We start from the raw sequence: 27,384 nt of genomic DNA, 5'->3' as shown, positions 1-27,384 counted from the left end.
CTGTGGCGTGGGCCAGCAGCTATAGCTCCAACTGGACCCCTGGCCTGGGACGCTCCACATGCCGTGGGTGCGGCCCTAAAAAGACAGAAATAAATATATAAAAAATAAAAGAGGAAAAGGGTGTAGAGGACACTGCCCTTTTTTGGATATCTATTCTGAACCCCTTTCCACCCCACAGGTCTTATGAGAAGCTGAAGATGCCAGATAATCATTTTCCCAGCCTCTTTGCCACTGAAGAAAAAGCACCTGACCAGGACCCAGAGAGGCCTGTGCCCATGCTGGGTGAGGACTCATGGCCTGAGAGGCAGAGCCCAGAGAAGCCCCTCGTCGCAGGTGGTAGAGGCAGCGGGCGGGCAGCTGGCCAGGTTGCAGCTCTGCAGTGATGGCTCCACGCGTCTGGGGGTGATGCGGTGCCCCTAATGGACCTGCGCTAGGGCACACCTGTGGGTGCAGCCTCACCTTGTTTCTGCCTATTTTCCAAGCAGAATTCTGCAGCTTTCCAGGTGTTGTGTAAACTACCTACCCTCTTCCTCCTCTGCTGTTTTAATCCCCTTTGATTCAATCAGCAAATGCTGTTTTACCTGCTTACAGTGAGAAATCCTAACTGATGTCCACAGGGAAAGGTTTGAAGGGACTATACTGGATCTGAAAGCTTTTTACGGAAAGTGGGAGGCGGAGCTAAGTGGAAAGACTTGGCAGAACTGCAATGTCACTGGGGAGACACAGGGGACAAGAGAGTCAGGAAGGCTGGGGCCATACCAGAGCCAAGCTGCCTTTCGTGAGCACTGCTGAAGCAGCGTTCACCAACTTGAGAGCAGACAGAACAAACTAGATTAATAAAGCAACAGATCTGAGACACTCTCAAGGGAGAAAAAAAAAAAATCACAAAATGTTTTCCTTAATTCCATGGCCATGAAGAAGAGAGGGAGTGGAAAAAAAAAAAAAATACAGCTTTTGAACTAAACAGGCATGCGAATCAGAACTTTGTCTCTTCTCAGTGGTGTGACAAGTTACTTCATCTCTCTGGACTTTTTTCATTAAGTAAAGTATAAAATTTCCAGCCTGCCTTTCAGGATTATTATGAGGATGATTTGCTTTGCTTGTGATTTGCTCATGACTCCCAGGTTTCAGGTGGGAGCTGGGGACAGCGAAGGACCGCAGAGGGGGAAAGACAGCACATCAGTTTCTGTTCTACAGGATGAAGCCTGCAGCAAGCGTGTGAGAGGGCCCAGGAGGCAGCTGGAGAGGCAGGGAACTGTAGAGATGGGTGTGCAGGAAGAGAAGAACCTGCCACCTAAGTCATCATCTCCGTATACAACCAGCTAGAGAAAAGGCACCTGTCCATGTGAAAGGCTGTGTGGTGGGCAGAAAGGAGATGAGAAAGAAAGGGCTGCCTGCAGCTGCATGCGCAGCCCTCGTGTGCAATTTCTGAAGATGGTGCAGAGCTCGGGGATTAAGAAGAGCAGCAGAGAAAGGCCAAGATGCTCACTCTCCAAGTTTAACAGAAAAGAAAAGACCACTGGGACGATGGCCAGATGGAAGAAATGCCACTTGGGTAAGAGTGAAGAACTCGGGGTGAAGGCCCAGAAGAAAGCACAAATGAAGACACGGGGACAGATGGGGAAAACAGGACACTTCTCCCCCAGAAACAGAGAGAAGGAAACAGAGACTGAGGGAGGCACCTCGGTTTCATATGACGTGGAGGGCAAGTCATTTACGGAGAAAGGGACGGGTGGATTTGGAAACCAGCAGAGAACACTCAAGGCAAGTGCTAAGAACTGCTGTTTCGAAACAACCTGCTATTTGTCAGGAAGCCTGCACTGCAAGCTCTATCACGAATCTGGGTATTGATTCCTTAAAAACAATTTTCGAAATATAAGAATCTTGGGGGAGTTCCCACTGTGGCTCAGAAGTAATGAACCTGACTAGCATCCACGAGAAAGTGTGTTCGATCCCTGGCCTCACTCAGTGGGTTAAGGATCCGGTGTTGCCATGAGCTGTGGTGTAGGTCGCAGACGCAGCTCAGATCCAGTGTTGCTGTGGCTGTGGTGTAGGCTGGCAGCTACAGCATAACTAAAACCTTTTTTTCATTTAAAAAAACCATGAAAAATCTCTTTTACTTACATAAGAAAAACAGTCCCAGAACTTTGGAAGAAACTGAGGGAATTTATGAAGAATCAGTATAATAATCCATTCTATAAAATACTTTATGGATGCTTGATTATTGATGAAACCAGCCTGGAAAATCTTGTCAATAATTCTGTTTAAGAAATTCTGAGAAAAATAAAGTTCACAAATTAAGCTGTTGTGATTACTGTTTTTAAACATTTACATTCCTTGAGCTATAATTAACATAACGTGTAAGGTTAAGGTACACATGTTGACGATACACTGATATATCTTTTCGCAGGATGACCACCACCAGAGCAGCACTAGTAATGTCTGTACCACATCACATAATCACTCCTTCTTTGTGATGAAAACAATGAAAATCTAGTCTCTTACCAACTTTGAAGATGGTTATTCATTTTCATTAAGAAATAGTCACTATTGAGGAGTTCTCGTCACGGCTCAGCAGTTAACAAACCGACTGGTATCCACGCGGACTCAGGTTTGACCCCTGGCCACACTCAGTGGGTTAAGGATCCGGCCAGGATCCTCTGTGGGTTGCCATGAGCTGTGGTGTAAGTTGCAGACACGCTCAGATCCCAAGTTGCTGTGGCTGTGTTACAGGCTGGCGGCTCTGGGCTCTAGCTCCAATTCGACCCCTGGCTTGGGAACCTCCATATGCCACCAGTGTGGCCCTAAACAGACAAAAAAAAAACAAACAAACAAACAAAAAAAAAAAACAAAACCAGTCACTATTGAAAAAACAGCTTCAAGTTTTATTGTGGCAAATGAGACTTTCAACAGTTAAAATACTGAGGGGAAAAACATTAAATGGGGACGTATAAATCTGTTTCCAGTTTATTGCTACAATACCTACCTAAGTGCCATAGTATTCTTTATATTTAAGAAAAAAAAAAAATCTTTTGCGTCATAAGTTCAATTTTAAGAACTGAAGTATAAATTTTGGAGTTCCCGTCGTGGTGCAGTGGTTAACGAATCCGACTAGGAACCACGAGAATGCAGGTTCGATCCCTGACCTCACTCAGTGGGTTAAGGACCTGGCATTGCCATGAGCTGTGGTGTGGGTCACAGAGGTGGCTCAGATCCCGCATTGCTGTGGCTGTGGCATAGGCCGGTGGCTACAGCTCCAATTAGATGCCTAGCCTGGGAACCTCCATATGCCACAGGGTGGCTCAAAAAAAGGCAAAAAGACAAAAAAATAAAATTAAATTAATAAATAAGAACTGAAGTATAAATTTTAAGCAGATTCCTCCCTCAATTTTAAAGTAGTAAGTGACAGTTTCTACTACACAGTCTATTCACATGAAAACATTATGCTTAAAGGTACAAACGTAATAAACATCATACCTGATCGAATCTGGGGAAAAGTACCAGCAGAGTCTGCCATATCCGGTTTTTCACTCTGTGTTGGTGAGAATTCACATAGTATCGAGTCTTAGACTTGGACACCAACTCGTCCTGAGGGGATGGGATCAACATTAAATTACCTACTGAATTTGTGACTAATGAAAACAAGGTCAACGATGACTTTAAGTTAAAAAGGTCTGAACTGGGCATAGGAGCCTATTTATCTTCCAAAAGGCAGAAGGATAACATTGTGGCTCTGCAGAAACGAACCCAAGGATGCGGGTTCAGTCCTTGGCCTCGAACAGTGGGTTAAGGATCCTGTGCTGCTGGAAGTTATGACATAGGTCTCAGATGTAGCTTGGATCCTGGGTTGCTGTGGCTGTGGTGTAGGCTGGCAACTGAAGCTCTGATTCGGCTCCTAGCCCAGGAACTTCCACATGCCGCAGGTGCAATCTTAAAAAGACAAAAAAAAGAAAAGAAACACTTTCTTATGATCTATTTTTTCTTTTTTTCTTTAGTTTCCTTTCTAAGCAATGAATTTAGCTGCTTTTGTTTAACTTACCTGCTTTTAAAATTAGAAAAGGAATCAGAAAACTGTACTTAGTATAGGAGGTACTTGGAAGCACAGTTTTCTTTGCTTCTGCCCCTTAGCGGAGGAGGGGTGGGGGCCAGATGAGTGGCCCCAGGTTGAGAAGACACTGAGATATATGACAGGGTACCCTCCCGGGCTCTGAAATTCAATGTAAACTCCATAAGACGGGAGTACCAAGTAAGTGGACAGAGCCAGGCCATCACCAGAGCCCAAAGAACTGCAGCACCAGGGCTTTCTGCGTGAGTAGAGCTCTCCCTTGTTTTCAGGTCTGTGCCAACCAATTTCAGCCAACTGCCAGGCTTATTTCTGTTACCAAACTACTGGTGCTTTGGCTGCTAAGTTAAGACTCCAGTAAAGAGACTATGAACAATTTCAAATGTGTTAAAGATGAAAAAGCTATTTTCATCCAATGTAGGCAACTCCTCATCTGACTTGGCAAATCCTGTGATCTTTTTTCTTCTGTCTGCATTCTGCATTTGAATGCATGTAAAACTGTGTGACATGACAGCTGAGTGAACACAGATTTCAATGACCTCTGACAATGTAATCATAACCTCCCTTACTATTATTTCTTTGGGGAAAGTTTCTTTCTTTTCTTTTTTTTTTCTTTTGTCTTTTTAGGGCCTCACCCGTGGTATAGAGAGTTTCCCAGGCTAGGGGTCTAATCCACAGCAGGATCCAAGCCATGTCTGCAGCCTACACCACAGCTCATGGCAACACCAGCTCTTTAATCTGGGCAAGGCCAGGGATTGAACCTGCAACCTCATGGTTCCTAGTTGGATTTGTTAACCACTGAGCAATGATGGGAACTCTGGGGGAAAGTTTCTTTTGATCTAGGTGGTTGTAGGTGTCATGTACTGCTTGGTCTCAGGGCAGCTGTGAAGGGACCCACTCGGGCAGATCCCACGGGTCTTCGGGAGCAGCACCTTTGATAGGGATGGCGTAGGCACAGGTATTTATGAAGTCCCGATAAAGGACCATATTTAAAGAGGGAAACTTAGGGGACACTGGGAGATCTCTGTAAGTAAACAAATTGCTCAAGAAAGCCATCAGCACAAGGCAGGTTTGCTTCTTTACTGGAGCCTTGAGAATTGCCTCAGGTCGTTGGGGGGGGGGATGGGATGAGGCCTGAAATCAGATGCAGACCAAGGGCAGGAGCTGGAGGACCACCCTTCGGAGGATCTGAATACACACCTTAGGGGATACTAAGGAGGAGCTACTACTCCCAGAAAGGAAGAGGCGGGCCTTCCCAATCCCCACTCCCCTTGGATGATAAAACTGTAGCCCTCCGATCCTCGGTCCTCAGGGCAGAACCTCCTTGCCTGCCTGCTTGCATCTCTCACAAGAATCCTTTCCTAATAAATCTGTTTCTTGCCTATCACTTTGTCTCTCGCTGAATTCCTTCTGTGTGGAGGCATAAAGAACCTGAACCTCAGTAAGTCCAGACATCGGGTGAGTGAAAACGTGGGGTCAAGTCGCAATCTGGGTTCTGGCTAGGTTCAGGCTGATAATACGTCAGTTTCGCCTTTGCTCCCTGAACCTGCCAGCAGGGCCTCACCTGGAAGTGCTAAAACTCCCTTTTCAGCTCCAAACCTCTGTCCTTTATCTGCTCCACTCAATGAGCTCTTTTATTCAGAAAGATCTTCCTTTTCGCTACTAGCCTGCCGACATTCTCTAGGTTCATGAGCCTCCGACCTGACCTAACCCCAAGAATGATGTCTGCAGGATCTCCAAGAGCACATCCAATTCCTTTCACGACCTCAAACCCATTTGCAAATCCCCCACCCTTGAATGAACCCAGTGGTCTTAAATTCTCTGACCCTACTTTCAAGTTGCCAGGCACCCCAGAAGAGAAGAAAAACCATGCACCCTGACTTTATTAATGTGTGTTCTAGCTTTAGCTGCCTGACCAGTGGTTCTCAAATGCAACAGTACTTCGAATCACCCTGAGGACTTGTTAAAACAGACCGCTGGGCCCCACCCCCGTTTCTGGCTTAGCAAATTGGGATGGGGTTTAGAAACCTGCACATCCAACAAGTTCTCTGGTCCAAGGAAGACCCTTTAGGGATCACTGCGCTAGGCAATCATTTTGCTAATTTCAAGTCTCTGCCAGACTTATTTCCACAAGGGGAATTTGAATTTTTAGGACTTTCCTCAAGGCTTTAACCCAACCCCTTTTCTTCCTTTGACCATAAGATCCTTCTTACTACCTCAACAATCTTCCTTCAACCTTCCTAACTCAACCTCCTCTGTCTTCAACCTCCTCTTCTTCTTGTATCAAAGGAAGAAAGGTCCTCATATTCCTTTCAGAGAATTATCAACTCTATTTTCAAGTACAATTTTTGCCTGTATTTGCACATTGGCTCACCCTTCAATCGACTGCAAGCTGGCCCTACCTCTACGTGCTTCTGGCAACACCCAGAAATTCCCAGCATCCTCTTCTCCACTGGCTTCCCATCTGCTCTGGGCCAATGTTCTTGGCCTGGGCAAGTTTCTAATACATAAATTTTCTTTGCTTTTCCATCCTCCATAAAGCTTATGCTTCTATCAGACATTAGAGCTAATCTAGGCTCTCCAAGGATTTTTGAAAAAATACATAACATTTAAAAAAAAAAAAACCATTTGAAAGTGTCCAACTCAGTGGGTTTTAGTATATTTACAGAGTTATACAACCATCACCACTAATCCCAGAACATTTTCATCACCCCAAAAAGAAATCCTGTGTCCACTGGCAATCACTTCCCAATATCTCCTGTCCTCACCACTCTCCCTGAACCACTACCTTCTGTCTTATACATGTGCCTCCTCTGGACATTTCATGTAAATGGAGTCATACATGAGTTGCCACCTATCACTCAGCCCAACGTTTCCTAGGTTCACTGATACTTATTCTCAGTTTGTTTTTTGTAGCGTCTGAGGGGATGTGAAGTGGCCGGCTGGCCTCTCCACAGCCGTGACTCACTCTGCTGGCCTGGACCACTTCCTCAGCACACAGCAAGCTCTGATTCTCTCCCATCACCCAAGCCCACACCCCTCCAGCCCCTCCCATTCCTTCGTCTCTTCTGAACACACACCTCACTGTCTCCACCTGCTCAACCACCATTGGCTTCTCGGCTCCTGTTTGGACCCTCATTCCCACATCACCAACAGGCCTTTGGGAGAGGTGACTAACAGAGCTGTGTCGCCAAACCCAGTGGCCAACCATCAACCTCATTTTCCTCCCTGCCTCCCAGCAGCACTATCCCCATCTGACCCTTGGATCCATCCCTCCTGGCGTCCTTCTGCTTCATGGACAGAGTTCAGCCCCATGTCACCTACTAGAGAGGCTCTCTCTGACCCGCTATCTAAACAGTTACCTCCCCTCCTTGTTCTGCTTTACTTTTCTACCAAACATTCATACAGTTTCTATTACAGAGCAACATGCATTATAACACGTATGTGTGTTCCAGCTGATGGAGTACTCTGCTCCTTTAAATTTTACTCATCCTTCAGGAAACCAGGAAATCACTATTTCCTCTGAGATTTCCCCTGACTCCAACAGTGTGAAGGAGAGAATTTTTGCATAAGAAGTACTTCCTAGGTTTTATGCAACTAGAACCAACTGCTGCCTGCACAAACAAGTGTATAAGGGACACTGCTGTGTCAACCCAGGGGACTCAAGTGGTTCTGTGGCCACCAGTTACATCCCAGCATTTAAGCAGAGGCTAGAAAGCAGACCAAGCAGGACATCTGCCTCAGCCTCAAATCCAAATGAGCACCATGTCTGAACTGGCCCTTTCCCCTTCTCCCCAAACGTATTACCCCAGTCCTCAGACAGTGGGATATTCACTTATAAATGCTTCTGCAGACTCAACAAAATCAATTCTTCCCATTATGCCACTTCCTAAATTTTTACCCTTTCATTCCATTTCTTACATAAAATAATGTATGGCTGTATCACCCTAAATATCACTGGTTTTGACTGTACTGGAAAATACCCAGAGTAACATGTAGATAAAATGTTTGTTCTCCAAAACAAAACCTGAGTTGGACAATTACTAAGCAAGATTTAACTAAAAATAAAGAACATAAACCTTATGATATTTCATGATGGAAAATACTTAAAAATACATATTGTGTCAACATAAAGAGCATAAAGGATTTTAACTTGTCAACTATACAAAAAACAAGATACTTTAATGTAAAATAAAGCACATTTACCTTATCTAATAGTTTGACTGCAAGATCTTCTATGAACAACTTATGAGACATATTTGAGCCATCTAATAAACACAGGAATTTGACAGCACAAATTCTCACATAATGGTCCTCTCTTTTAGTACTAAAAATAGAAAGTGACAAATTACATTAATACATTTTTCAAATAAAAAATTATGTTAAATATTCATTTCAGGAGTTCCTGTCGTGGCGAGGTAGTTAACGAATCCGACTAGGAACCATGAGGTTGCAGGTTCGATCCCTGGCCTTGCTCAGTGGGTTAAGGATCTGGTGTTGCTTTGAGCTGCAGTGTAGGTCACAGACGTGGCTTGGATCCCAAGTTGCTGTGGCTGTGGTGTAGGCAGGTGGCTACAGCTCTCAATGGACCCCTAGCCTGGGAACCTCCACATGCTGTGGGAGCAGCTCAAGAAAAGGCAAAAAGACAAAAAAAAAAAAAAAAAAAAAAAAAAAAATCATTTCAAAATATCAAAACTTTTCAAAGTTTTCTAAACTTAAGTAACTTTCTATTTAAAGACAATGCTTTTATTTTTTTATTTTTTTTTTTTTTATCTTTTTAGGGCCACACCTGAGGCATACGAAGATTCCCAGGATAGAGGCTGAATTGGAGCTGTAGCCGCTGGCCTATACCACAGCCACAGCAATGCCAGATCCTTAACCCACTGAGTGAGGCCAGGGATCAAACCTGCGTCCTCATGGTTACTAGTGAGGTTCATTTCTGCTGAGCCATGACAGGAACTCCAAGACAATGCTTTTAAATTTAGGACAGATGGTGGAATATAACAAGTGATTATATCAGCAGGAGGGTCTGTACAGAAAGCTGGAATAAGCACAAATTCACCCAGACTTCTGGAAAGACAAGGCACACACACTACTGCTTCTGGGTCAGTGATATCTGTGGACGGAACAGATCAGAGCTCATGAGGCTGCTCCTGGAAGAGAACCAGACACCCCCTGCTCAGGGCAAGGATGGACTTCACTGTGCAGTTAAGCGCACATCTCTGGGGCCGACTAGGAAAGCAGTGAGCTCTGAGAACCCCAGTGTTTTTTCAGTACCCAAGTGTGGAAAGACAAATTAAGTGAAGTTGTTGATAAGCATTTCCAAAGTTCCTTGTAAGTGTTAGAATGTGAATGAATGTCATCTTAACTGAACAGACAAAACATCTGTCAAGTTGAAATCAAAATATTTTGCAATCATCAACTGAAAAATTTCACTTACTGCTATACTAAACCAGTCAAGAAGGCAAAAAATCAATTAAAGCAATTAACAATGAAAACTGTATATATTTAATGAAGAGTGGCAGATGATTTAAAACACAGCTATGACTCTAGGGATAATAAACTTCGTTGGTAACCAGATACAAATATCATTTGCTGTCCTAAATTCTAAAATCAAAGAAAATCCTGTAACAGTATTTATTATCCTTTTCACAAACACTACACACACAAATATTTGAAAATTATGTGAGAAAACAAAACTTTCTTAAAATGCTCTCCAAAAATTAATTTCAGTGGTTAGATAAGAATAGGCGGGAGTTCCCACTGTAGCTCAGCAGTAACGATCCCAACTAGTATCCATGAGGATGTGGGTTTGAGCCCTGGCCTCACTCAGTGGGTTGAAGATCTGGTGTTGCCATGAGCTATGGTGTAGGCTGCAGACATGGCTCAGATCTGATGTGGCTGTGGCTGTGGCATAGGCTGGCAGCTGCAGATCTGATGCCACCCCTAACCTAGGAACTTCCATGTGCTGCAAGTGTGGCACTAAAAAGACACACACACAAAGAATCGGCCTACTCCAGAAATTAAAACTTTAGGGCCTATCCCCAAAATTATTTTTGCATGAGCATAGTGAGTTGTTAAATAGTGAATTTTAGCCAAAAAAGAATAAGCTACGTGTGCTGATGATCACCCCGCCCTCAACAAAAAGAAGAGGGTTAGGGATTTTATGTTCCCCATAGTTAATCCTTTCCTTTTCACTTCTCTTTTTTGGGCTGCACCTGTGGCATATGGAAGTTCCCAGCCTAGGGGTCAAAATGGAGCTGCAGCTGCCAGCCTATGCCACAGCCACAGCAACTCGGGATCCAAGCTGAGTCTGCCACCTACACCACAGCTCACGGCAATGCCGGATCTTTGACCCATTGAGCGAGGCCAGGGATCGAACCCGCATCCTCATGGATACTAGTCAGATTTGTTTCTGCGGCACCACAGGGGGAACTGCTCCCCATAGTTATTTCATTATTTCTTTATGCTGGACTTTGCCCTAAAATCTTTTTTTAAGTTTATCAAATGTTAGTGAATAGTGACAGATCTGAAGAAAATACTGTATCAAATTTCTAATGCACCTTTGAAGGCTAATGTAATACCTTATACAGAAGCTCTCTCATACGATGTTAATATACTGAGTATTCCCTTCACATCAAGACATGGAAGACCCACCACACTTACTTTTCAATAACAACATTCGCTGCACAATCATGTCCGAGATTTTCTACAAAGGTCTGTATATCCTGGATAAGCCTTTCCATAAAACACATGCAACAAAGAACAACAGGGGTTAGACAGGAAAATTAAAGCCCTAAATTAAAAGTTATTTAATATTCATTCAACAAAAGCCTTAAAAAAGACACACAATTCTACCTAAGTACACATGTACTTTAAATTATGAGAAGTTGAAACAACAGCATCTTTTACCTCTGATCACGCCGAAACACTGTCCCAAATACACACGCCTCCAGGACAAGTTCACTGTAATTGTTAGCACTTGATAAAGATCCTTGGGACACATTTGAAGCAGAAACTATCCAAGATTGGCAGCAATAACTTATCAATATATTGAAGACTCCAGTTTTCATAGCCGACATTTCAATTATCTTGTACATAATCTGGAATGAAATACAATAGTTGTTTTATCCTTTGATCAGCTTACTCTTGTCAGAAAAAAAAAACTCTCTGTCGCTAAAAATTGTGACTTGCATGGCATCAAATGATAGTGTCAATGCAACCACAGAGTCTAAAAAATTAAAAATTCTTTATTGTTAGAATTTTGCAAGATGATCAACAATCGCAGAATGCTCACTTAGAATGCGTAATACTAAAAATAAATAACGTTTTACGGACAGTGATATTCACCCAGGACTCTCCCAGAGAAACAACTGCCCAAAGCAATAGAATAAAAGGGGGCGGAAAACACCTTACCCTTGACATTCTGTTTTCTTCGCATTTGCCAGGGCCCACCCCTCCCCCAAAGCAGCCAAGACCACAGTGTCTGTGTCCCCAGGAAAGGACAGAGGCAGTGCAGGGACAGCAGGGTAGTAAGTGGGTTTCTTTTCCATCCTCCCCTTAGGAAAAGGGGCGTATGTGAATCCAGAGGCATGATATAATTCCTCTATGTGGTGTTCCCTACCACATAGGAGTGATTTGTAAACACAAATGCCTCCAGAAACCAGAACGACCTTTTGATGAGGTTATATTCCTTTTGATGAGGTTATATTCAAAGAAAGATTGCTTTGTACCAGAAAAGCAATAGCACAAATACACTGACACAGGGCACCTGACTTTGCCCTCAGGAGAGGTCAAGCCACAGTCTGGAGTGGAGAGGGAGAAGGGGTGTGCCTCACCTGGACGGGCCAGTGACTGGACAACACCAGGCGCTGCTGTCATAGAGGAATGACCAGTGTAGCCACAATATCCAATTTTCCAAGAGAAAGGGAAATACAGATTTCCATGCAAATTTCCCCAATTTTTTTGGGGGGGGGGGTGCACCTGCAGCATGCAGAAGTTCCTGGGCCAGGGATCACATCAACGCTATTGAACCCATGCCACAGCAGTAACCAGAGCCACAGAAGTGACAACACTGCATCCTTAATCTGTTGAGCCACCAGAGAACTCTGCAAATTTCCCAATTCTTAAAAGCTAAGAATTCAAGATTCCTATGTGAAAAGCAACGAATTCAAAACTTGTATTCATGATTATATGAAGCAAATATGTTTGTAAGGTAGATGTGGTTCATCGGGTACTGTTTTGCACCTACCCTTTTATAGTTAACAGATTTTCTGCTTCTTACTCATGACACCCAAGAAGGTTTAAAATATTTATTGAATGAACAAATAAATAACAAATCTACTGTGTAGTTACAAATATAACTCACTTCTTCCTCATGTGCTACAGGTAACACAAATTAAAATGAAAAAAAGACTTATCCTTTTTTTCTAAAGTAATCAAATTCATAGAAACAACAGAATGATGCTTGCCAGGGGCTGCAGGGCTGGGGTAAAGGGGAATTGTTTAGGGGATTATAAAGGGGATACAGAGTTTCAGTTTTACAACATAAAAATGTTCTGGAGACCTGTCATAACAAGGTGAAATCTAGTTAACACTACTGAACAATACATTTGAAGATGCTAAATCTTAGCTTACATATTTTTAATCCCAATTTTTAAAAAGTTACCTCTTTTATTTTGAAATACGTCTGGCCCTTGGTTTTTGCAGCAACGGTCAGAACTATGGGATCAAAAACAAATTGAACAAAAGCTCTTAAATTAGGCCAGAATACCAGTTGAGTGTTGCTTAAAGAAGCTATGATTTTCCAGGCCATGTCAAAAGACTCTATGCAGAGTGATTCACAGGAGGTCAGAAGCTGGTAGAAAAGAAAAAAAGAAATACATAATTATCACAATTTCAGACACGGATGTCTGTTCTTACGATTATTCTTTAACTCATGTCTCACTATAACCTACCTTGGGAACCAAAATCTTCATGCAATGGAACACAGGTAAAACTTGATCGGAAGGAAGAATTGTGAGGGCCTCTAGCGCAGACTGCAGAGTCCTTACTGGCATTTGAACAGCAGGGAGAACGGGTTCCAGAATTTCACCCTCTGAGGTTGGTATAAGGGTGTGATATTTTTTCAACAAGAAAGAGAGGCAGACCCACTGGTCATGAATATATTGTGCAACTATTTTCCCCCATCCTTGGGAAGATGATGATTCCTCGGAAAAACTGAGACAAAAAACAAAGTCACTAGCCCATCTTTCCTTAAGGCTGTCTCAATTTCCTTTGCACATAGAACACTATCCTTACAAGGGGAGAAATTACACAGTCATCATTGAATATCCTAAACCAAGGAAACCACATAAACCTCAATTTCCTAACTACCCTGAAATCCCCTGGTATTTTCTCTCACTTTAAATGATTCCGTGAAAACAAAAAGCAGAGAAGTTAATGGGTTTCCAGGAGCAGAGATGAGAACGTGGTAAGATAGTATCATCCTAGATGCAGCTCAGCTCTAAGCTCCCATAACCCTCTGAGTGAGGATGGGCAATCACTCACTATCTCATGACTGAAACATGAGCACAAAGATGCCTTCCTGTGCACACTACACTCCAGGGCTGAACGTACCTGCCGTCCTCCTCGGTGAGGGGCTTCTGCAGCGTCTGGTTGAGCTGAAGGGAGGAGAGGAACCTTTCCATGGGGCCTGCATCCAGGGAGTCTGGCTGCAGCTCTGACTTCTGGTCGATGGCCTCGCAGACCTTGGCCAAGGCAGCCATGCTGACGGCTCTCTGAATCTGTGTGCCCAGCGTCGGCTCCTGAGGGGAACCAGGCCGATCTTTTATTTAATGTAAGCAAATCCTAACCAGCAAGAACCTGCACATCTACGAGAATCTCATGCCCTCCCTTCCCTTTTCCTGCTGCTACTGAACATCACAGGAAAGAAGAGGAAATCCAATCCCCGTCATGCAGTTTTACCATTTCTGTGCGGATCGGTGGCAAACAAACTTCAAGTGGCAATAAAAATTCAGACTAACAGACAATCTGGATGCATCGCTCCCAGGGGTGAGCCTTGCTTTAATTGTTTGGCTGAAGTGAACTAAAAAAAAAGACTCCTGGCATGTACACAAGTAACCCCTTCAGCCAGCTGGGTGCTGCCTTCACAGAGGTGATGGAGCAGCTAAGAGCTGGACTCAGGAACCATAGGGCCCAGGTCTGAATACTGACTCTGCACTTGCCACCAGGTGACTGTGGATAGCCCCACGCCTTAGTTTTACTCATCTGTAAAATGGGGACAGGACTAGAATCTACTTCAAAGGATTACTTTAAGATTAAGAAAATGGGTTACTTCCGGTGAAGCACCTGAAACTCTACACGTAGGAGCACAGAGGAAGGAAACCATGGCAGCCTGGCTTTGTACTCACAGAGAGAAAATCAGTAACCTCTAACCAAGAAGCTGAGTGTACAGGCAAGAACCCACACAGGGCAACAGCTTCCCCAGTTCAGGCAAGAACCCAGACAGGGCCACCAGGAACATCTCCACAGAACATTTCACCATGCCTTGCCTTACCACCCCCAAATAAACCGAGTAACTCTAAGGATAAATTTCCCTTAGCAACACTGCCAACATGGGAGATAATACACGGAGGGTTACTTTTGAGCTCGTATGGTCTCTATTAACCTTAATGGATTTCAGTGAATTACTAAAGAAAACAAGCCAATTCTGAAGAATTACTGTGGATTTGATAGGGATGGCATAGACACAGGTATTTATGAAGTCCTGATAAAGGACCATATTTAAAGAGGGAAACTTAGGGGACACTGGGAGATCTCTGTAAGTAAACAAATTGCTCAAGAAAGCCATCAGCACAAGGCAGGTTTGCTTCTTTACTGGAGCCTTGAGAATTGCCTCAGGTCGTTGGGGGGTGGGGGGAATGGGATGAGGCCTGAAATCAGATGCAGACCAAGGGCAGGAGCTGGAGGACCACCCTTCGGAGGATCTGAATACACACCTTAGGGGATACTAAGGAGGAGCTACTACTCCCAGAAAGGAAGAGGCGGGCCTTCCCAACCCCCACTCCCCTTGGATGATAAAACTGTAGCCCTCCGATCCTCGGTCCTCAGGGCAGAACCTCCTTGCCTGCCTGCTTGCATCTCTCACAAGAATCCTTTCCTAATAAATCTGTTTCTTGCCTATCACTTTGTCTCTCGCTGAATTCCTTCTGTGTGGAGGCATAAAGAACCTGAACCTCAGTAAGTCCAGACATCGGGTGAGTGAAAACGTGGGGTCAAGTCCCAATCTGGGTTTAGGTTCAGGCCCTTAATATTGTCCGATTCAGTTCGGTTTATATTCTGGTCTACATTCAAAACTCATGGTGTCCTTCCCCAACACTAATACACTAATATACAGTAGAGAGGATGCTGAAGTCTTAATCAGGCCTCCTTATAATTTTATTTTAGGACATTTCTTGAAAACTACTTTGAAAATTAGATGACGATGATATTATTACTTTGGCAGGACTCACAACCAGGGTCTAACTCCAAAGCCCAGGCTCATAGCCACTATGTCTTATTTTACCATGTTTAAGAAATACCTCTGGGTACCAAAATCTAGTGGAGAAGACATATACACATACATTATTTCAAAAACAAGTAAGTTGGAAATAAACACAAAAATGGAGGCTTAAGGAGCGACAGGTAAATGAAGGTCCAAGAAGGCCTTTAAGAGAAAATGTAGTTTGAGTTGGACATAAAGGATGGACCAGATCCTGTCAACGGTCCCCGGAGGGCAGGGCATTCATTCTCAGTGGAGGACCAGGAACGAGAGGAAGGACGGGCATGTGCCTCTGAGCCGTGAAACTCCAGGGGGTGGCCTGGAGCAACTGCAGCGGGAAGGAAGGGGCCAGCTGTGGACGGCCGGGCATGACAGTGAGGTAGGAAGCTGAGGATGGAGGGCTCTGCAAGCAGACTGGGTGAATCTGAACACCTTCACATGCCCCTTACTGCTACCTGGGCCAAGGACCTAGTGGACATCCCCTATCCATATTTAAATGATTTTAAGACTGAAGTTACCACACCTTTTGTTACATACCTAAGATCATAATAGGAGTGCCAATGCTCATCAAATATTATGAGCAAAGGCTTATCATTTTCAAAATTAAATTTCAGTAGATGCTTTTTATGATATCAAACTATTGTCTAATAGTCAAGGATGTATTCCATGTATGCTTTGTTCAACATAACCAAAAGCCTTGAAGCAAAGAGGATTACCTGTCCACTTCCCGTCTCCTGAAGATGCCGGATGGATGCATTTATCAAAGGAGAAATAACTCTCCAAATAGGGTTACCTCTTTTCCACCCAGTCTTCAAATGGAGATTTATAAGCTCAGTTAATACCATCAGATATAAATGGCAACGATCCAGATCTGAAACCTAAGAGAAACAATAAAACACCTAATGAGCAGGGTCCATGACTTTCACAAAACCAAGAGAGTTCAGACAAGAAATAATTATTTTATTTCAAAGTAATGAGGAGTTCTTGTTTTGGCACAGCAGAAACGAATCCAACTAGGAACCATGAGGTTGTGGGTACGATCCCTGGGCTTGCTTAGTGGGTTAAAGATCCAGCATTGCCATTAGCTGTGGTCAAAAATGCGGCTCGGATCCCACGTTGCTGTGGCTCTGGTGTAGGCTGGCGGCAACAGCTCCGATTAGACCCCTAGCCTGGGAACCTCCATATGCCTCGGGTGTGGCCCAGAAGGACAGAAAAGACAAAAAAAAAATTAAAAAAATTAAATAATAAAAGTAACAAAAGATGACACTGAAGAGAGGAAAAGTTGTGGGCATAATGGCCAGAGAGATGGAAACGACAGGAGAGGATGATGTCATCAGCGCTAGCATTTCAGGAGGGAAGTGTCAGCAGTGCCAAGAAAACATGGTCCAGGTGTAGACAAAGATCACAGACAGTTTCAGAGTGACCCATTTCCGAACGGAGCGGAGGATTACAAATGAGCTCATGAGGAGGAGGAGCAGGAATTGAGAGGGTTCCTGTAAAATGAGGGGCCCGAGGCTGTTCAATGCTCAGGACAAAAATCCCGGAGGAAGGGAGAGGGTGAAAACACAGGAAAAAGAGAGGCTGATCAATGTGCGAAATCGCTGAGAAGATGGAAGAAAAGGAACTCCAGTCTGCCTTCCTCTGCCATAACCCGGGAGCGGGGAGGACGACTGGGGCCTACGGGACAGACGGCTGACAGTCTGGAGGAAGGCACTCCGCCTGGTGCTGCTGTTTCCCCGTGAAGTGAGGGGAGCCACAGCCCTGCACCATGAGGGGGACGGTTCATCTCTCGCTATCTCGTCATAGCCTTGTGTTGGTACCTGGAAATCAGCCATGGAAACTGGCAAATGCTACAAATCAGGGCTCTGTCCCCCTGAGAGCCTGTTAGACACTGACCATCATGCTGCTAAGGGGAGGGAAAGTGGGGGAACAGATTTTCATTAAACTCTAATAAGCTACCAAATAAATGTACTTAATTGGAAATTCTAATACCTATTATATTAAAGAGTAAATTTTTCAAAATAATTTTAAACTATCATACACTCCATTTACTTTTTAAAATCTTTGCCTCTAAAAGAAAAAATTCCCATCAGTCTTTCCCTTTTTAAAGCTATTTTTAGCTTCAAATTTCAAACAAACAAAAACACTTAAGTTATATAATGTGTACATGAAAGTCCACTATACTTCTTTTGGGTATATGTCTGAAAATTTCCATAACAAAAAGGTAAAGTAATACTAAAAGTGATAAAGTGATACTGGAACAAAACAAGAAAAGTTCCTTCTGTATTAATGCCTTCTTGGAAATGTAGGTGGAGCAAAACTGCTATTAACAACTGTTTTTTGTTTTTTGTTTTTTGTTTTTGCCTTTTCCCACAGCATATGGTGGTTCCCAGGCTAGGGGTCCAATCAGAGCTACAGCTGCTGGCCTACGCCATAGCCACAGCAGTGCCAGATCCAAGCCATGTCTGAGACCTACACCACAGTTCATGGCAACGCCAGATCCTCAACACATTAAGCGAGGCCAGGGATCGAACCCACAATCCCATGGTTCCTAGTCGGGTTCGTTTCTGCTGAGCCATGATGAGAACTCCTGTCCCTAGAGATTTCAACACCCCCCCCCAAAAAAATGAAGGATAATAGGCATTTCTATAAAATTGGTATTTTCAAAATATTCTTGAAGAAAGGGGAAAAAAAAAAACCATTAACTTTTCCAGTGTCCTAGAAAGAACAAACTGTGTGGAGAGCAGAGACAGGGACAACAGCTACCTTCACAGAGGGTCCCCTTTACTTCAGACCAATGGTCCCAACTCTCATTGCATTGAACACAGTAAATACTTCAAATATGTTACACCATTTGAAGGAGAAGCCCTGGGAAGCAGAGGTACTACCTCCACTTTGTGGCTGAAGAAACTGAGGCTCAGAAAAGCTGCAGAACTTTCCCAAGGTCACAGTTATGACAGATCAAACTGGTACCAGTGATGTTTGTTCTGCTAAGGTCACTTAGCGAGAAACTATCACATTCATTTTCTTTTCAACTTAATACAGGGCCTGCTAGTCAGGAATCATTCAAACAGTGAGGAAAATACTGAGAAGTTATTCTAATAAATACTTACACTACTTAGTTCATTCATGGTAAGTCTTCTAAGAATAAATTCAGAAATGCTCTCCGTAGTGGACATAACAAAGTTTTGAAGAAGAGTCGACACCTCATCTGTATGGGGAAAAAAAGACTGTGCAACTAAAATGATAGAAAAAGGTTATTTAGTACAAAGTACACCAGATATTCTAGTAAAAGTTCAACTATGTTAAGCATATGCATAAATCACCAAAAAAATGAATTCTAACAATGTAATGGTCATTAATACTATGGGGAAATCTATAATTAATTTTAAAAATCATTTAGGAGTTTCAGCTGTGGATAAGACGGAACAGAGACACACCCTTTCTCACTGAATCCAGCTATAAACCGAGATGGAGAATTTCCAACAGTCACCTGAAGACTCTGAAAGGCAAAGAGCAGGAGAAGGACTGAGAGAGAGGCTACCCTGAACAGCAGCGAGTTGACTCTGGTCCTGCAGGCCGGCCCCAGATGGAGGAGCAGTCAGGAAAGTGAGTGGCAGGATGGGCCCCAGCTCTCTGGCCAGGGAATGAAAAGAGGATCCCGGAGAACCAGCCTGTGAGTACCTAGGAGATTTCAGAGAGGGAAAATGGCCCCAGCAAGTGGTTTACGGGGTGCTGGGCTCATCCTTGGGCTGCTGGGCCTGGATATAATACCACGCAGCACAGCTAAGACTTTTAGAACTGAACCGACACGCGTGCAGCTCCTAGACCAGCCACTGGGTGGAACACATAGGTTGCAGGTCAGACAGGGTGGCGAAGGGCTTGAAAACAAAAGTGACAGCAGAACCAGCATGCACAGAAGCTGGGGTACCAGGAACTGAGCCCTAAACCAAGCCAGGCTGACTGTTTGCTACACTGTCCACAGGACCTAAATAAAATCCAGAGTCTCATAACACAATATTCAACATATCTAGGATACCATCCAATAAACTGGGTATAGGAAGCATGAGGAATTCCTAGCTCATGTGGATTAGAAAAATTTACAAATGATGACACAAGGTGATGGTGATGTTGGAGCAATCTGATAAAGACTTTAAAAGAGCTATTAAAAAGTGCTTCAGGAGTTCCTGCTGTAGTGCAGTGGGTTAAGACTCTGACTGCAGCAGCTTGGGTCACTGCAGAGGCTCGGGTTTAATCCCCAGCCTGATACAGTGGGTTAAAGAATCCAGTATTGCTGCAGCTGTACCGTAGGTTGCAATGCAGCTCGGATTCGATCCCTGGCCTGGAAACTTCCATATGCCATGGGTATGGCCATTTAAAAAAAAAAAAAAAAAAAAGCTTCAAAAATCAATCAACACATACTTTGAAATAAATGGAAATACAGAAAGTCAGCAAACAGAAGATATACACAAAAACCAAAAAAAAATTTATAATTGAATGTATAACAACTGAAAAATTTAAAACTCACTGGATGGGATTAATAACAGAAAGGAGATGGAAGAGAAAAGAATCAGTGAATCTGCAAACAGATCAATAAAATATGCAATCTGGGGCTACGGATTGGGGAAAAGTATTTGTAAATCACATATCCAACAAAGGACTTGTATCCAGAACACCTAACAAACCCTCATTAATTACATACATTTCATACAAGTCTGGAAACCAAAGACTCAATTTAAAAGTAGGCAAAAGATTTGAAAAGGTACTTCATAAAATGCTACATCTATCTCTCTCAGATATATTTTTTTAAAATGATGACTGCATTAGAAAAAAAAAGTAAAGCATTACTTTTAAATGTTCCTGTTACTTATTATATAGAAAACAACACTATATGGTCTCTGAAGTGTCTTGGGGATGAGTCACTGGCCAATTCAAGAAGCCACCAGCAGATGGCTGGAAAGCAAAGCTTTTCAGGTGCTAAAAAAGAACTAATACCAATGAACATGGTAAGAACAGAATATTCCCCTCTTCTATCATCTCTGCCTTTTCTTTCTCCTCAACTCACATCTGAAACTTACATGGATAGCATAAAGAAGTATTTCCTTTCCACAGATACAGCCAAACCTTTTATTTTAATCAAAAGTTAATTTGAGATTACAAGGGAAAGCTTAGGGTTTGAAGAAGAGAGAACAAAGTGACATGAAGAAAAAGTCGATGCTGTTAATGTTTCCAATATTATCATCACTACTACCCCATGGTGTTTCCTAGCAATCACCACAGTACAGAAGACCCTCTTTCACTCAAAACCCCTGTCCACCGTCACATCTCTAAATTTAACAGTCCATATGACTGTACACGAACTGTGTGCAAAGGCTCAGCAAAGGTTCAGAAGGTGTTTAGGGGTTTGTTTCCTATTCTGTACCTCATATAACTGATAGTGGTAACCTGAATCCCCCAAAATGATGTCTGTATTGGTCAAAAAGCTACTCAGGGAGTTTCCTTTGTGGCTCAGTGGTTAATGAACCGGACTAGGAACAATGAGGATTCGGGTTGGATCCCTGGCCTTGCTCAGTGGGTTAAGGATCTGGCATTGCCATGAGCTGTGGTGTAGGTCACAGATGCGGCTTGGATCCTGCATTGCTGTGGCTGTGGTGTAGGCTGGCGGCTGTAGCTCTGATTGGACCCCTAGCCTGGGAACCTCCATATGCTGCGGGTACAGCCCTAAAAAGCAAAAACAAAAAAACAAAAAAAAAACAAAAACAGCAACAAAAAAAACCCCTACTCAATCAAAATCACCATGAGATATCACTTCATAACCCATTAGGATAGTTATTATTGAAACAAAAAGAAAAGCAAAAGCTAAGTGTGTCAGCGAGCCCGTGGAGAAACTAGAGCCCTGTGCACTGCTGACTAAACTGTTAAAACAGTACAGCTGCTATGGAAAACAGTGCTATGGAAAACAGATGGTTCCTCAAAAAATTAAACAGAATTACCATATGATCCAGCAATTCCACTTCTGGGCATATATCCCAAAGACCTGAAAGCAAGGACTTGAATAGATATTTGTATGCCAATGTTCACAGCAGCATTATTTGCACAGCCAAAAAATGGAAACAACCCAAGTGTACTTCAACAGATAAATGGATAAACAAAATATGGCATACACGTACAACGAACTATTACTCAGCCTTACGAGGGAATGACTTTTTTTCTTTTTTTTAGGGCCACACCTGTGGCATATGGAAATTCCCAGGCTAGGGGTTCAATCCTATGCCATGGCCACAGCAACTGGGGATCCGAGCTGTATCTGCGACCTGAACCACAGCTCAGGGAAACATCAGATTCTTAACCCACTGAGCAAGGCCAGGGATGGAACCCTCATCCTCATGGACCCTAGTCAGTTTCATTAACCACTGGGCCATGAAGGGAACTCCTGGGAATGATGTTCTGATACAGGCTACAACAAGGATGAAGCTTTTGAAGACACTGTGTTAAGTGAAATAAGCCTGACATAAAAGGACAAATATTGCATGATTCCATTTCTAAGAGTCAAATTTTCAGAGGTAGAAAGTAGAATGGTGGATGCCAGAGTGTGGGGAGGAAAGGGGTGAGAGGGGTCACTGTCTAGCAGGTACAGATTTTCAGTTTGGGGGGGTGAAAATCTTCTGGAGACAGATGGTAGGGATGGTTATGAATTATGAATATACTTACTGTCATTAACTGTACACTTAAAAATGGCTTAAGTGTAAATTTCATTATGTGTATTTTACCACAATTTTTTTTTTTAAGCTACCTCAAGAACTGTTCACATAGAAGAGATAAAAGCCAGAAAACTAAAGCAACTCAGGAAAAAAGGGACACTCCTAGAAAATGATGGTATGCACTATGGTTACAAATTCAGCACGTAGTAAGACCAAAGTGTGATCAGGCAGTTACTCTCACTCACATAATCCAGGGTGAAAAGGGGGTACAGTTACAATGTAACTAAAGTACATTTCCTCAAGTACACAAATAAACATTGTAGAGTTATTTCTACTGGAACATCGTTTTACAAAAAGTCTTCCTTTATGTATATATGGATATATCAGAAGTCAGCTCACAGTCCCTGAATCAGATCTGACAGTACATACCGCAGCCTGGGGCAAAACACAGCCCTGTGGGCTGCTTCCACTGCAAGTTCACAATCACAGGCGTTAAGAGCATCCAATGCCTCCCAGCAAGCCTACAATATTGCCCTATCCATTTCCCACCCTCTTCCCCAGGCAAAGGCACCCCAACTTCCTGCACCCCCTTCTCCATCCTCACTGCTTCGTCTTGCGCTTAAAAAAAAAGAGAATAAATCAGGAAAGAGCCTCTCTGGCCTCCTCTGCCTCCCTACCCACCTGTACCGCTCCCTGTCAGGGCTCCAGGCTAAGGCCAGCCCCTCCCCCTTAAGCCCTGGATCCTAGGCAACTTCCCCTCCCTCTAGACACCAGCAGGCCATCACTAGCCCCGCATCCCCCACCTTCAAATTCTCCCTCCCGGATCATCTTCACTAGCACATAAACACTGCTATTTTCTCCATCTTAAGGAAATAAAACTTCTCTCATCTCACCATAAACTGCCCCATTTCTCTGCTCACCTATTCACAAGACCCCCTGCAAGAGCTCTTTATACTCAACAGCTCCGTTTCTCTCTATGAGCTGCACCTCACCGTCCCAAATTGTTCCCATCCATGTCATCACTCCATGTGGCTAAAACCAATGGTCAATCCTCAGTCTTTTTTTCTAGTTCGGCAGCAGCATTTGATACAGTTATCACTCCTTTCTTCTGGAGACACGTTCTTCGCTAGTTTCCTGGATATCATATTCTCCTGGTTTTTCTCTCCTCTTGCTACAGTAAATTCCCAAGTATCCATCCTGTGCTGGTTCCTCTCCATCTCCTCAACTTCTCGACGCTGGTGTCCCCCAGTGCTTGGACCTCTTCTCTGTCTATACCCACTCCCTCAGTGTTCTTATCTGGTCTCCTGGCTTTAAATACATGCGTATGCTAATGACTCCCAAATTTACATCTCTGACCCAGACTTCTCCCTGAATTCCAAAGCCAAATCCCATATCAACAATTCCACTATGAGAGCAAAACGGTATCTCACACTTCAACCATCCAAAAACGGAACTTCTTATCTTTACTCCACAACCTTCTCTAAAGCCAGTCTTTCTAATCTCAGGGAAAGGCAACTCCAACATCTTTGGAGTTTATTGACTGATCCTCACAGCCTACATCCAACCCATCAGCAAGTCCTGTTGGCACAACCGAGATCTTAACAAGACTCCCTGCATGCAGGGCAGTACCTGGTGTAAGCCTAGTGATTCGTCCTGGCTCTTGCCCTTGACCCTCTGTGCTGTATTCTCAACACTACAGCAAGGTGAGTTTTTAAACCCTGGGTCAGATCTCATCACTCCTCAGCTCAAAAACCCTCTCATAAAAGCCAGTCCTTAACATGGTCCACGGAGGCTTCAGAACAGTCACCACCCCCCTTTACCTCTCAAAGCTCCTGTTGCCCTACCTATCTTGTCATCTGCTCCCTGGACAGGCTGCCCGCACTCCCCACTCCCTCCACTCTTGGAGGTCTTTGCTTGAATGGGACTCTCACAGTGAGGCCTTCCCCCCAACCCAACTGAACCTGAGCGCTGGACCTCCAGGCCCCAGCAGGCCCTGCCCACTTGCGGTTGTTCTTCCCCCTCACACTGCCATATGTTTTATGGAGTTTCTGTTCACCATCCTTCTTCCCACCCCACCCTAGTCCCCACGATAAAGCGTAATCCTGACAAGGGCAGGGACTTTTCTCTCCTTTTCCGGGGCTGCGTGCTGCGCTCAGAAGGTACTAGGCGTTTAGGAGACAATCAACAGCCGGGCTGCACGAATGAGTTCTCCTACACAGGTCAAAGGTCGACCACAGTCTCCCTCCACCAAGACCCTCACAACTTCGGAGCTCCCCAGTGTTGCAGTAGGCTAAGGACCTGGTGTTGTCATTGCTGTGGCTCAGGCTCAGGTCACTGCTATAGAGAGGGTTCAATCCCTGGCCCAGGAAATCCCACATGCTGTGGGTAAGGCCAAAAAAAAGGATTGTCATGTCTTCGAAACTTGAACATCAGCTCAGTAATTGCCACAGGTTTTTTTGGTTTTGGTTTTGGGTTTTATTTTTATTTTTATTTTTTTTGTCTTTTTGCCTTTTCTAGGGCCGCTCCTGCGGCATATGGAGGTTCCCAGGCTAGGGGTTGAATCGGAGCTGTAGCCACCGGCCTATACCACAGCCACAGCAATGCCAGATCCGAGATGCATCTGCGACCTACACCACAGCTCACGGCAATGCCGGATCCTTAACCCACTGAGAAAGGCCAGGGATTGAACCCACAACCTCATGGTTCCTAGTCAGATTCGTTAACCACTGAGCCATGACAGGAACCCTGGTTTTGGTTTTTAAATACGGCATATGGAGCAGAGGAAAAAGTATCTAAGCACATACTCTCCACACCTAGTTTCTTCACTTCTTTTCTCCCCACATGTCATTCTAGCTTTAATAGATTAAAAAGAAAATAGAAGGAAAAAATGATAAAACACAGGAAAAGAACCAAGAGAGGTCAAAGAGGGAAACCAGTCATTTGTACTCTCTCAGGAAGATGGGGAATGACAGAATGAGGAAGCTGGCTGACATGTACATGGGGATTTATCACAGTGTCTCTAATTTTTTTGTATATTTAGAGATTTCCATAATAAAACACTGACAATTTTAGAAAATGTTTAAACACAGTAAATCTAGGTTGTCCAAAGCAGCAGCACACTGCCTGACCTCCGTCTCACCTGCTCACACATGTACACAGTCATGCCTGGGAGCTGGGGAGGCTGTTTCCAGGACCCCTCCCCCCAGTACTAAAATCCAAGGACACCCAAGTCCTTCATATAAAATGGTGCAGTCCTTGTATATCACCTACACATCTCCCCCATACGCTTAAAATCATCTCTGGAATACTTATAATACCTAATACAATGTATATACTATACAAATAGTTATAAATACAAAGTAAATAATTGCTGGTGCACAGCAAATTCAAGTTTTGCTTTTTTGGGAACTTTCTGGAATTCCAACCCCCGCCCAAAATATTCTCAGCCTATGGCTGGTTGAATTCATAGATACAGAAGGCCCACTGTACCTAGTTATTTCTGACCCTGCCACTGTGTGTTCGTTGACCTTCGTACTAATTGGTTCCTAGATTATTTACTCATTAATAAAATGGAAATAACTATTTTCTTTTGCCCCCATCGAAGAAATCCTTTCAAGATTTAACTGTATTTAAAGTTAATGGTTTACCAGTTATCTGAAAGTCAATGACTATCCAAGTTACACAGGAATTTCTTTGGCTCTTACTTGTAGTGTAGGAAAGATGCAGGAGGAGCAATGGGGACTCTTATTCTGCAGGTACGGACATAAAAGGTGTACACAGCTACTTAGCAGGACAATTTTGCATATCTTAAAAGCTGAATATGCACATACCCTAAGAACCAGTCATTTTGGTCCTGGGAATACATACACTGGAAAGACACACACAGGCCTGGAGGAGACGTGCAGACAAGTGTTGAAGGCAGCACCTCACATGGTAATAAAGAATAAACTACATGCAATCCAATGTCCACCAACAGGAGATACCGTAACTGTGGAGCCATCGTACAATGGAAGATAACACAGCAGGGAAATAAAGAGGTGTAAGGAAGGACATGGCTAGATCCAAGAAACATGCTAAGTGGAAAAAGTTATAGAGCACTTCTTACAGGAAAGTAACATTTCTATAAAGCTCAAAAGCAGGAAATGAGATAGTATATTGTTGAGGAATATACCTATTTATGAGGTAAAACCATTTTTTAAGTGCATGGAAGTGATAGAGATAAAAGTCAAAATAAGAAGGCAAAAGGCAGGGGTTGAGGAGGAACAGGTAAGCTCATTCTTCAGTTGTGTGGTACATTCACAGGTATTTAATTATTTTTGCACCACAGTTTACATATAACCATCACATAGTCCTGTGTGTATCAAACATCACAACCATTTTCCAAAAGGCATCCATGACCAGTCTGCACCTGAACACACTGAGTCTGGTACTTTCAACAATCAAGACAAGTCAAATGAACCCAAATTTATGCCCTTAACGAAGTTAAAAGTCTTATAAAACCTACTGTTATGTTGATGACATGCGGTTCTGCTCTCATCATCAAAAATATCAGACCATGGAAACTAGCTTTTGAGTGTTTCACAAGTCTGTGTTACAGTCCAGCCTTCCAATAGCATCCTGAGGTCTCACTTAAAACCAGTGCTTCTCCAGCATAGTCTTTTCTAAATAGAAAATTTCTAAAATTCCAAATGAAACAGGTCAGAAAGATTGGGAATCAGGCTTACCCATCAGTAGTCTCACCTCTGATGTCCGTGGGTTTTCAACTACTGTTTGATATAAACCTTAGTTTAAGGTGTGAAGAAAGAGCTCAATGCTTCTACCTATTACCATTGTACTCCCTGGAAGAAGTATTTTTCTTTTCTTCTTGTTCCTTTTTTGGCCACAATCGCAGCATGTAGAAGTTCCCAGGCCAGGGACTGAACACTGAATTGACACCACAGTGGTAAGCAGAGCCACAGCAGTGACAATGCCCGAGTCCTTACTCCTAGACCAGGGAACTCCTCAAGTATTTTCTACTTGAAGGTGCTTCCTTAAAAACAAGAATTATGGAATCCCCATTGTGGCTCAGCTGACTAAGA

General features: G+C 43.5%; 1 protein-coding gene across 13 annotated transcripts in view; it reads right to left on the bottom strand.

The window, feature by feature from the left end:
- TARBP1 (TAR (HIV-1) RNA binding protein 1) overlaps window positions 1-27,384 on the bottom strand; it is a 77,247-nt gene that overhangs the window by 16,039 nt on the left and 33,824 nt on the right. For 7 of the 13 annotated variants that reach the window (XR_014827841.1, XR_014827840.1, XR_014827843.1 and 4 more), the window contains 10 exons: window positions 18,719-18,816; window positions 16,322-16,483; window positions 13,682-13,869; window positions 13,021-13,282; window positions 12,732-12,920; window positions 10,976-11,166; window positions 10,730-10,801; window positions 8,270-8,390; window positions 3,478-3,588; window positions 2,125-2,274 (listed from right to left, as the gene is read on the bottom strand). Coding sequence is in view for 8 of the 13 variants with exons in the window: in XM_013983218.3 (XP_013838672.2) it covers window positions 2,125-2,274; window positions 3,478-3,588; window positions 8,270-8,390; window positions 10,730-10,801; window positions 10,976-11,166; window positions 12,732-12,920; window positions 13,021-13,282; window positions 13,682-13,869; window positions 16,322-16,483; window positions 18,719-18,816 (1,544 nt within the window). In the remaining 5 variants the exon portion in view is untranslated. Of the gene's footprint in view, window positions 1-2,124; window positions 2,275-3,477; window positions 3,589-8,269; window positions 8,391-10,729; window positions 10,802-10,975; window positions 11,167-12,731; window positions 12,921-13,020; window positions 13,283-13,681; window positions 13,870-16,321; window positions 16,484-18,718; window positions 18,844-27,384 lie in introns of all 13 variants that reach the window. The other 6 variants (XR_014827839.1, XR_002338941.2, XM_005670967.4 and 3 more) reach the window with 1 other exon arrangement.

The sequence above is a fragment of the Sus scrofa genome, chromosome 14 (assembly GCF_054392235.1).
Source record: "Sus scrofa isolate SSC_HxYL_T2T_F1_AM1 chromosome 14, Sscrofa_HxYL_maternal_Yorkshire_Landrace_v2.0, whole genome shotgun sequence".
In the NCBI taxonomy this organism is placed as follows: domain Eukaryota; kingdom Metazoa; phylum Chordata; class Mammalia; order Artiodactyla; family Suidae; genus Sus; species Sus scrofa.
The sequence above is the reverse complement of the archived record's forward strand: the minus strand, read 5'-3'. Positions and strand labels throughout refer to the sequence as shown.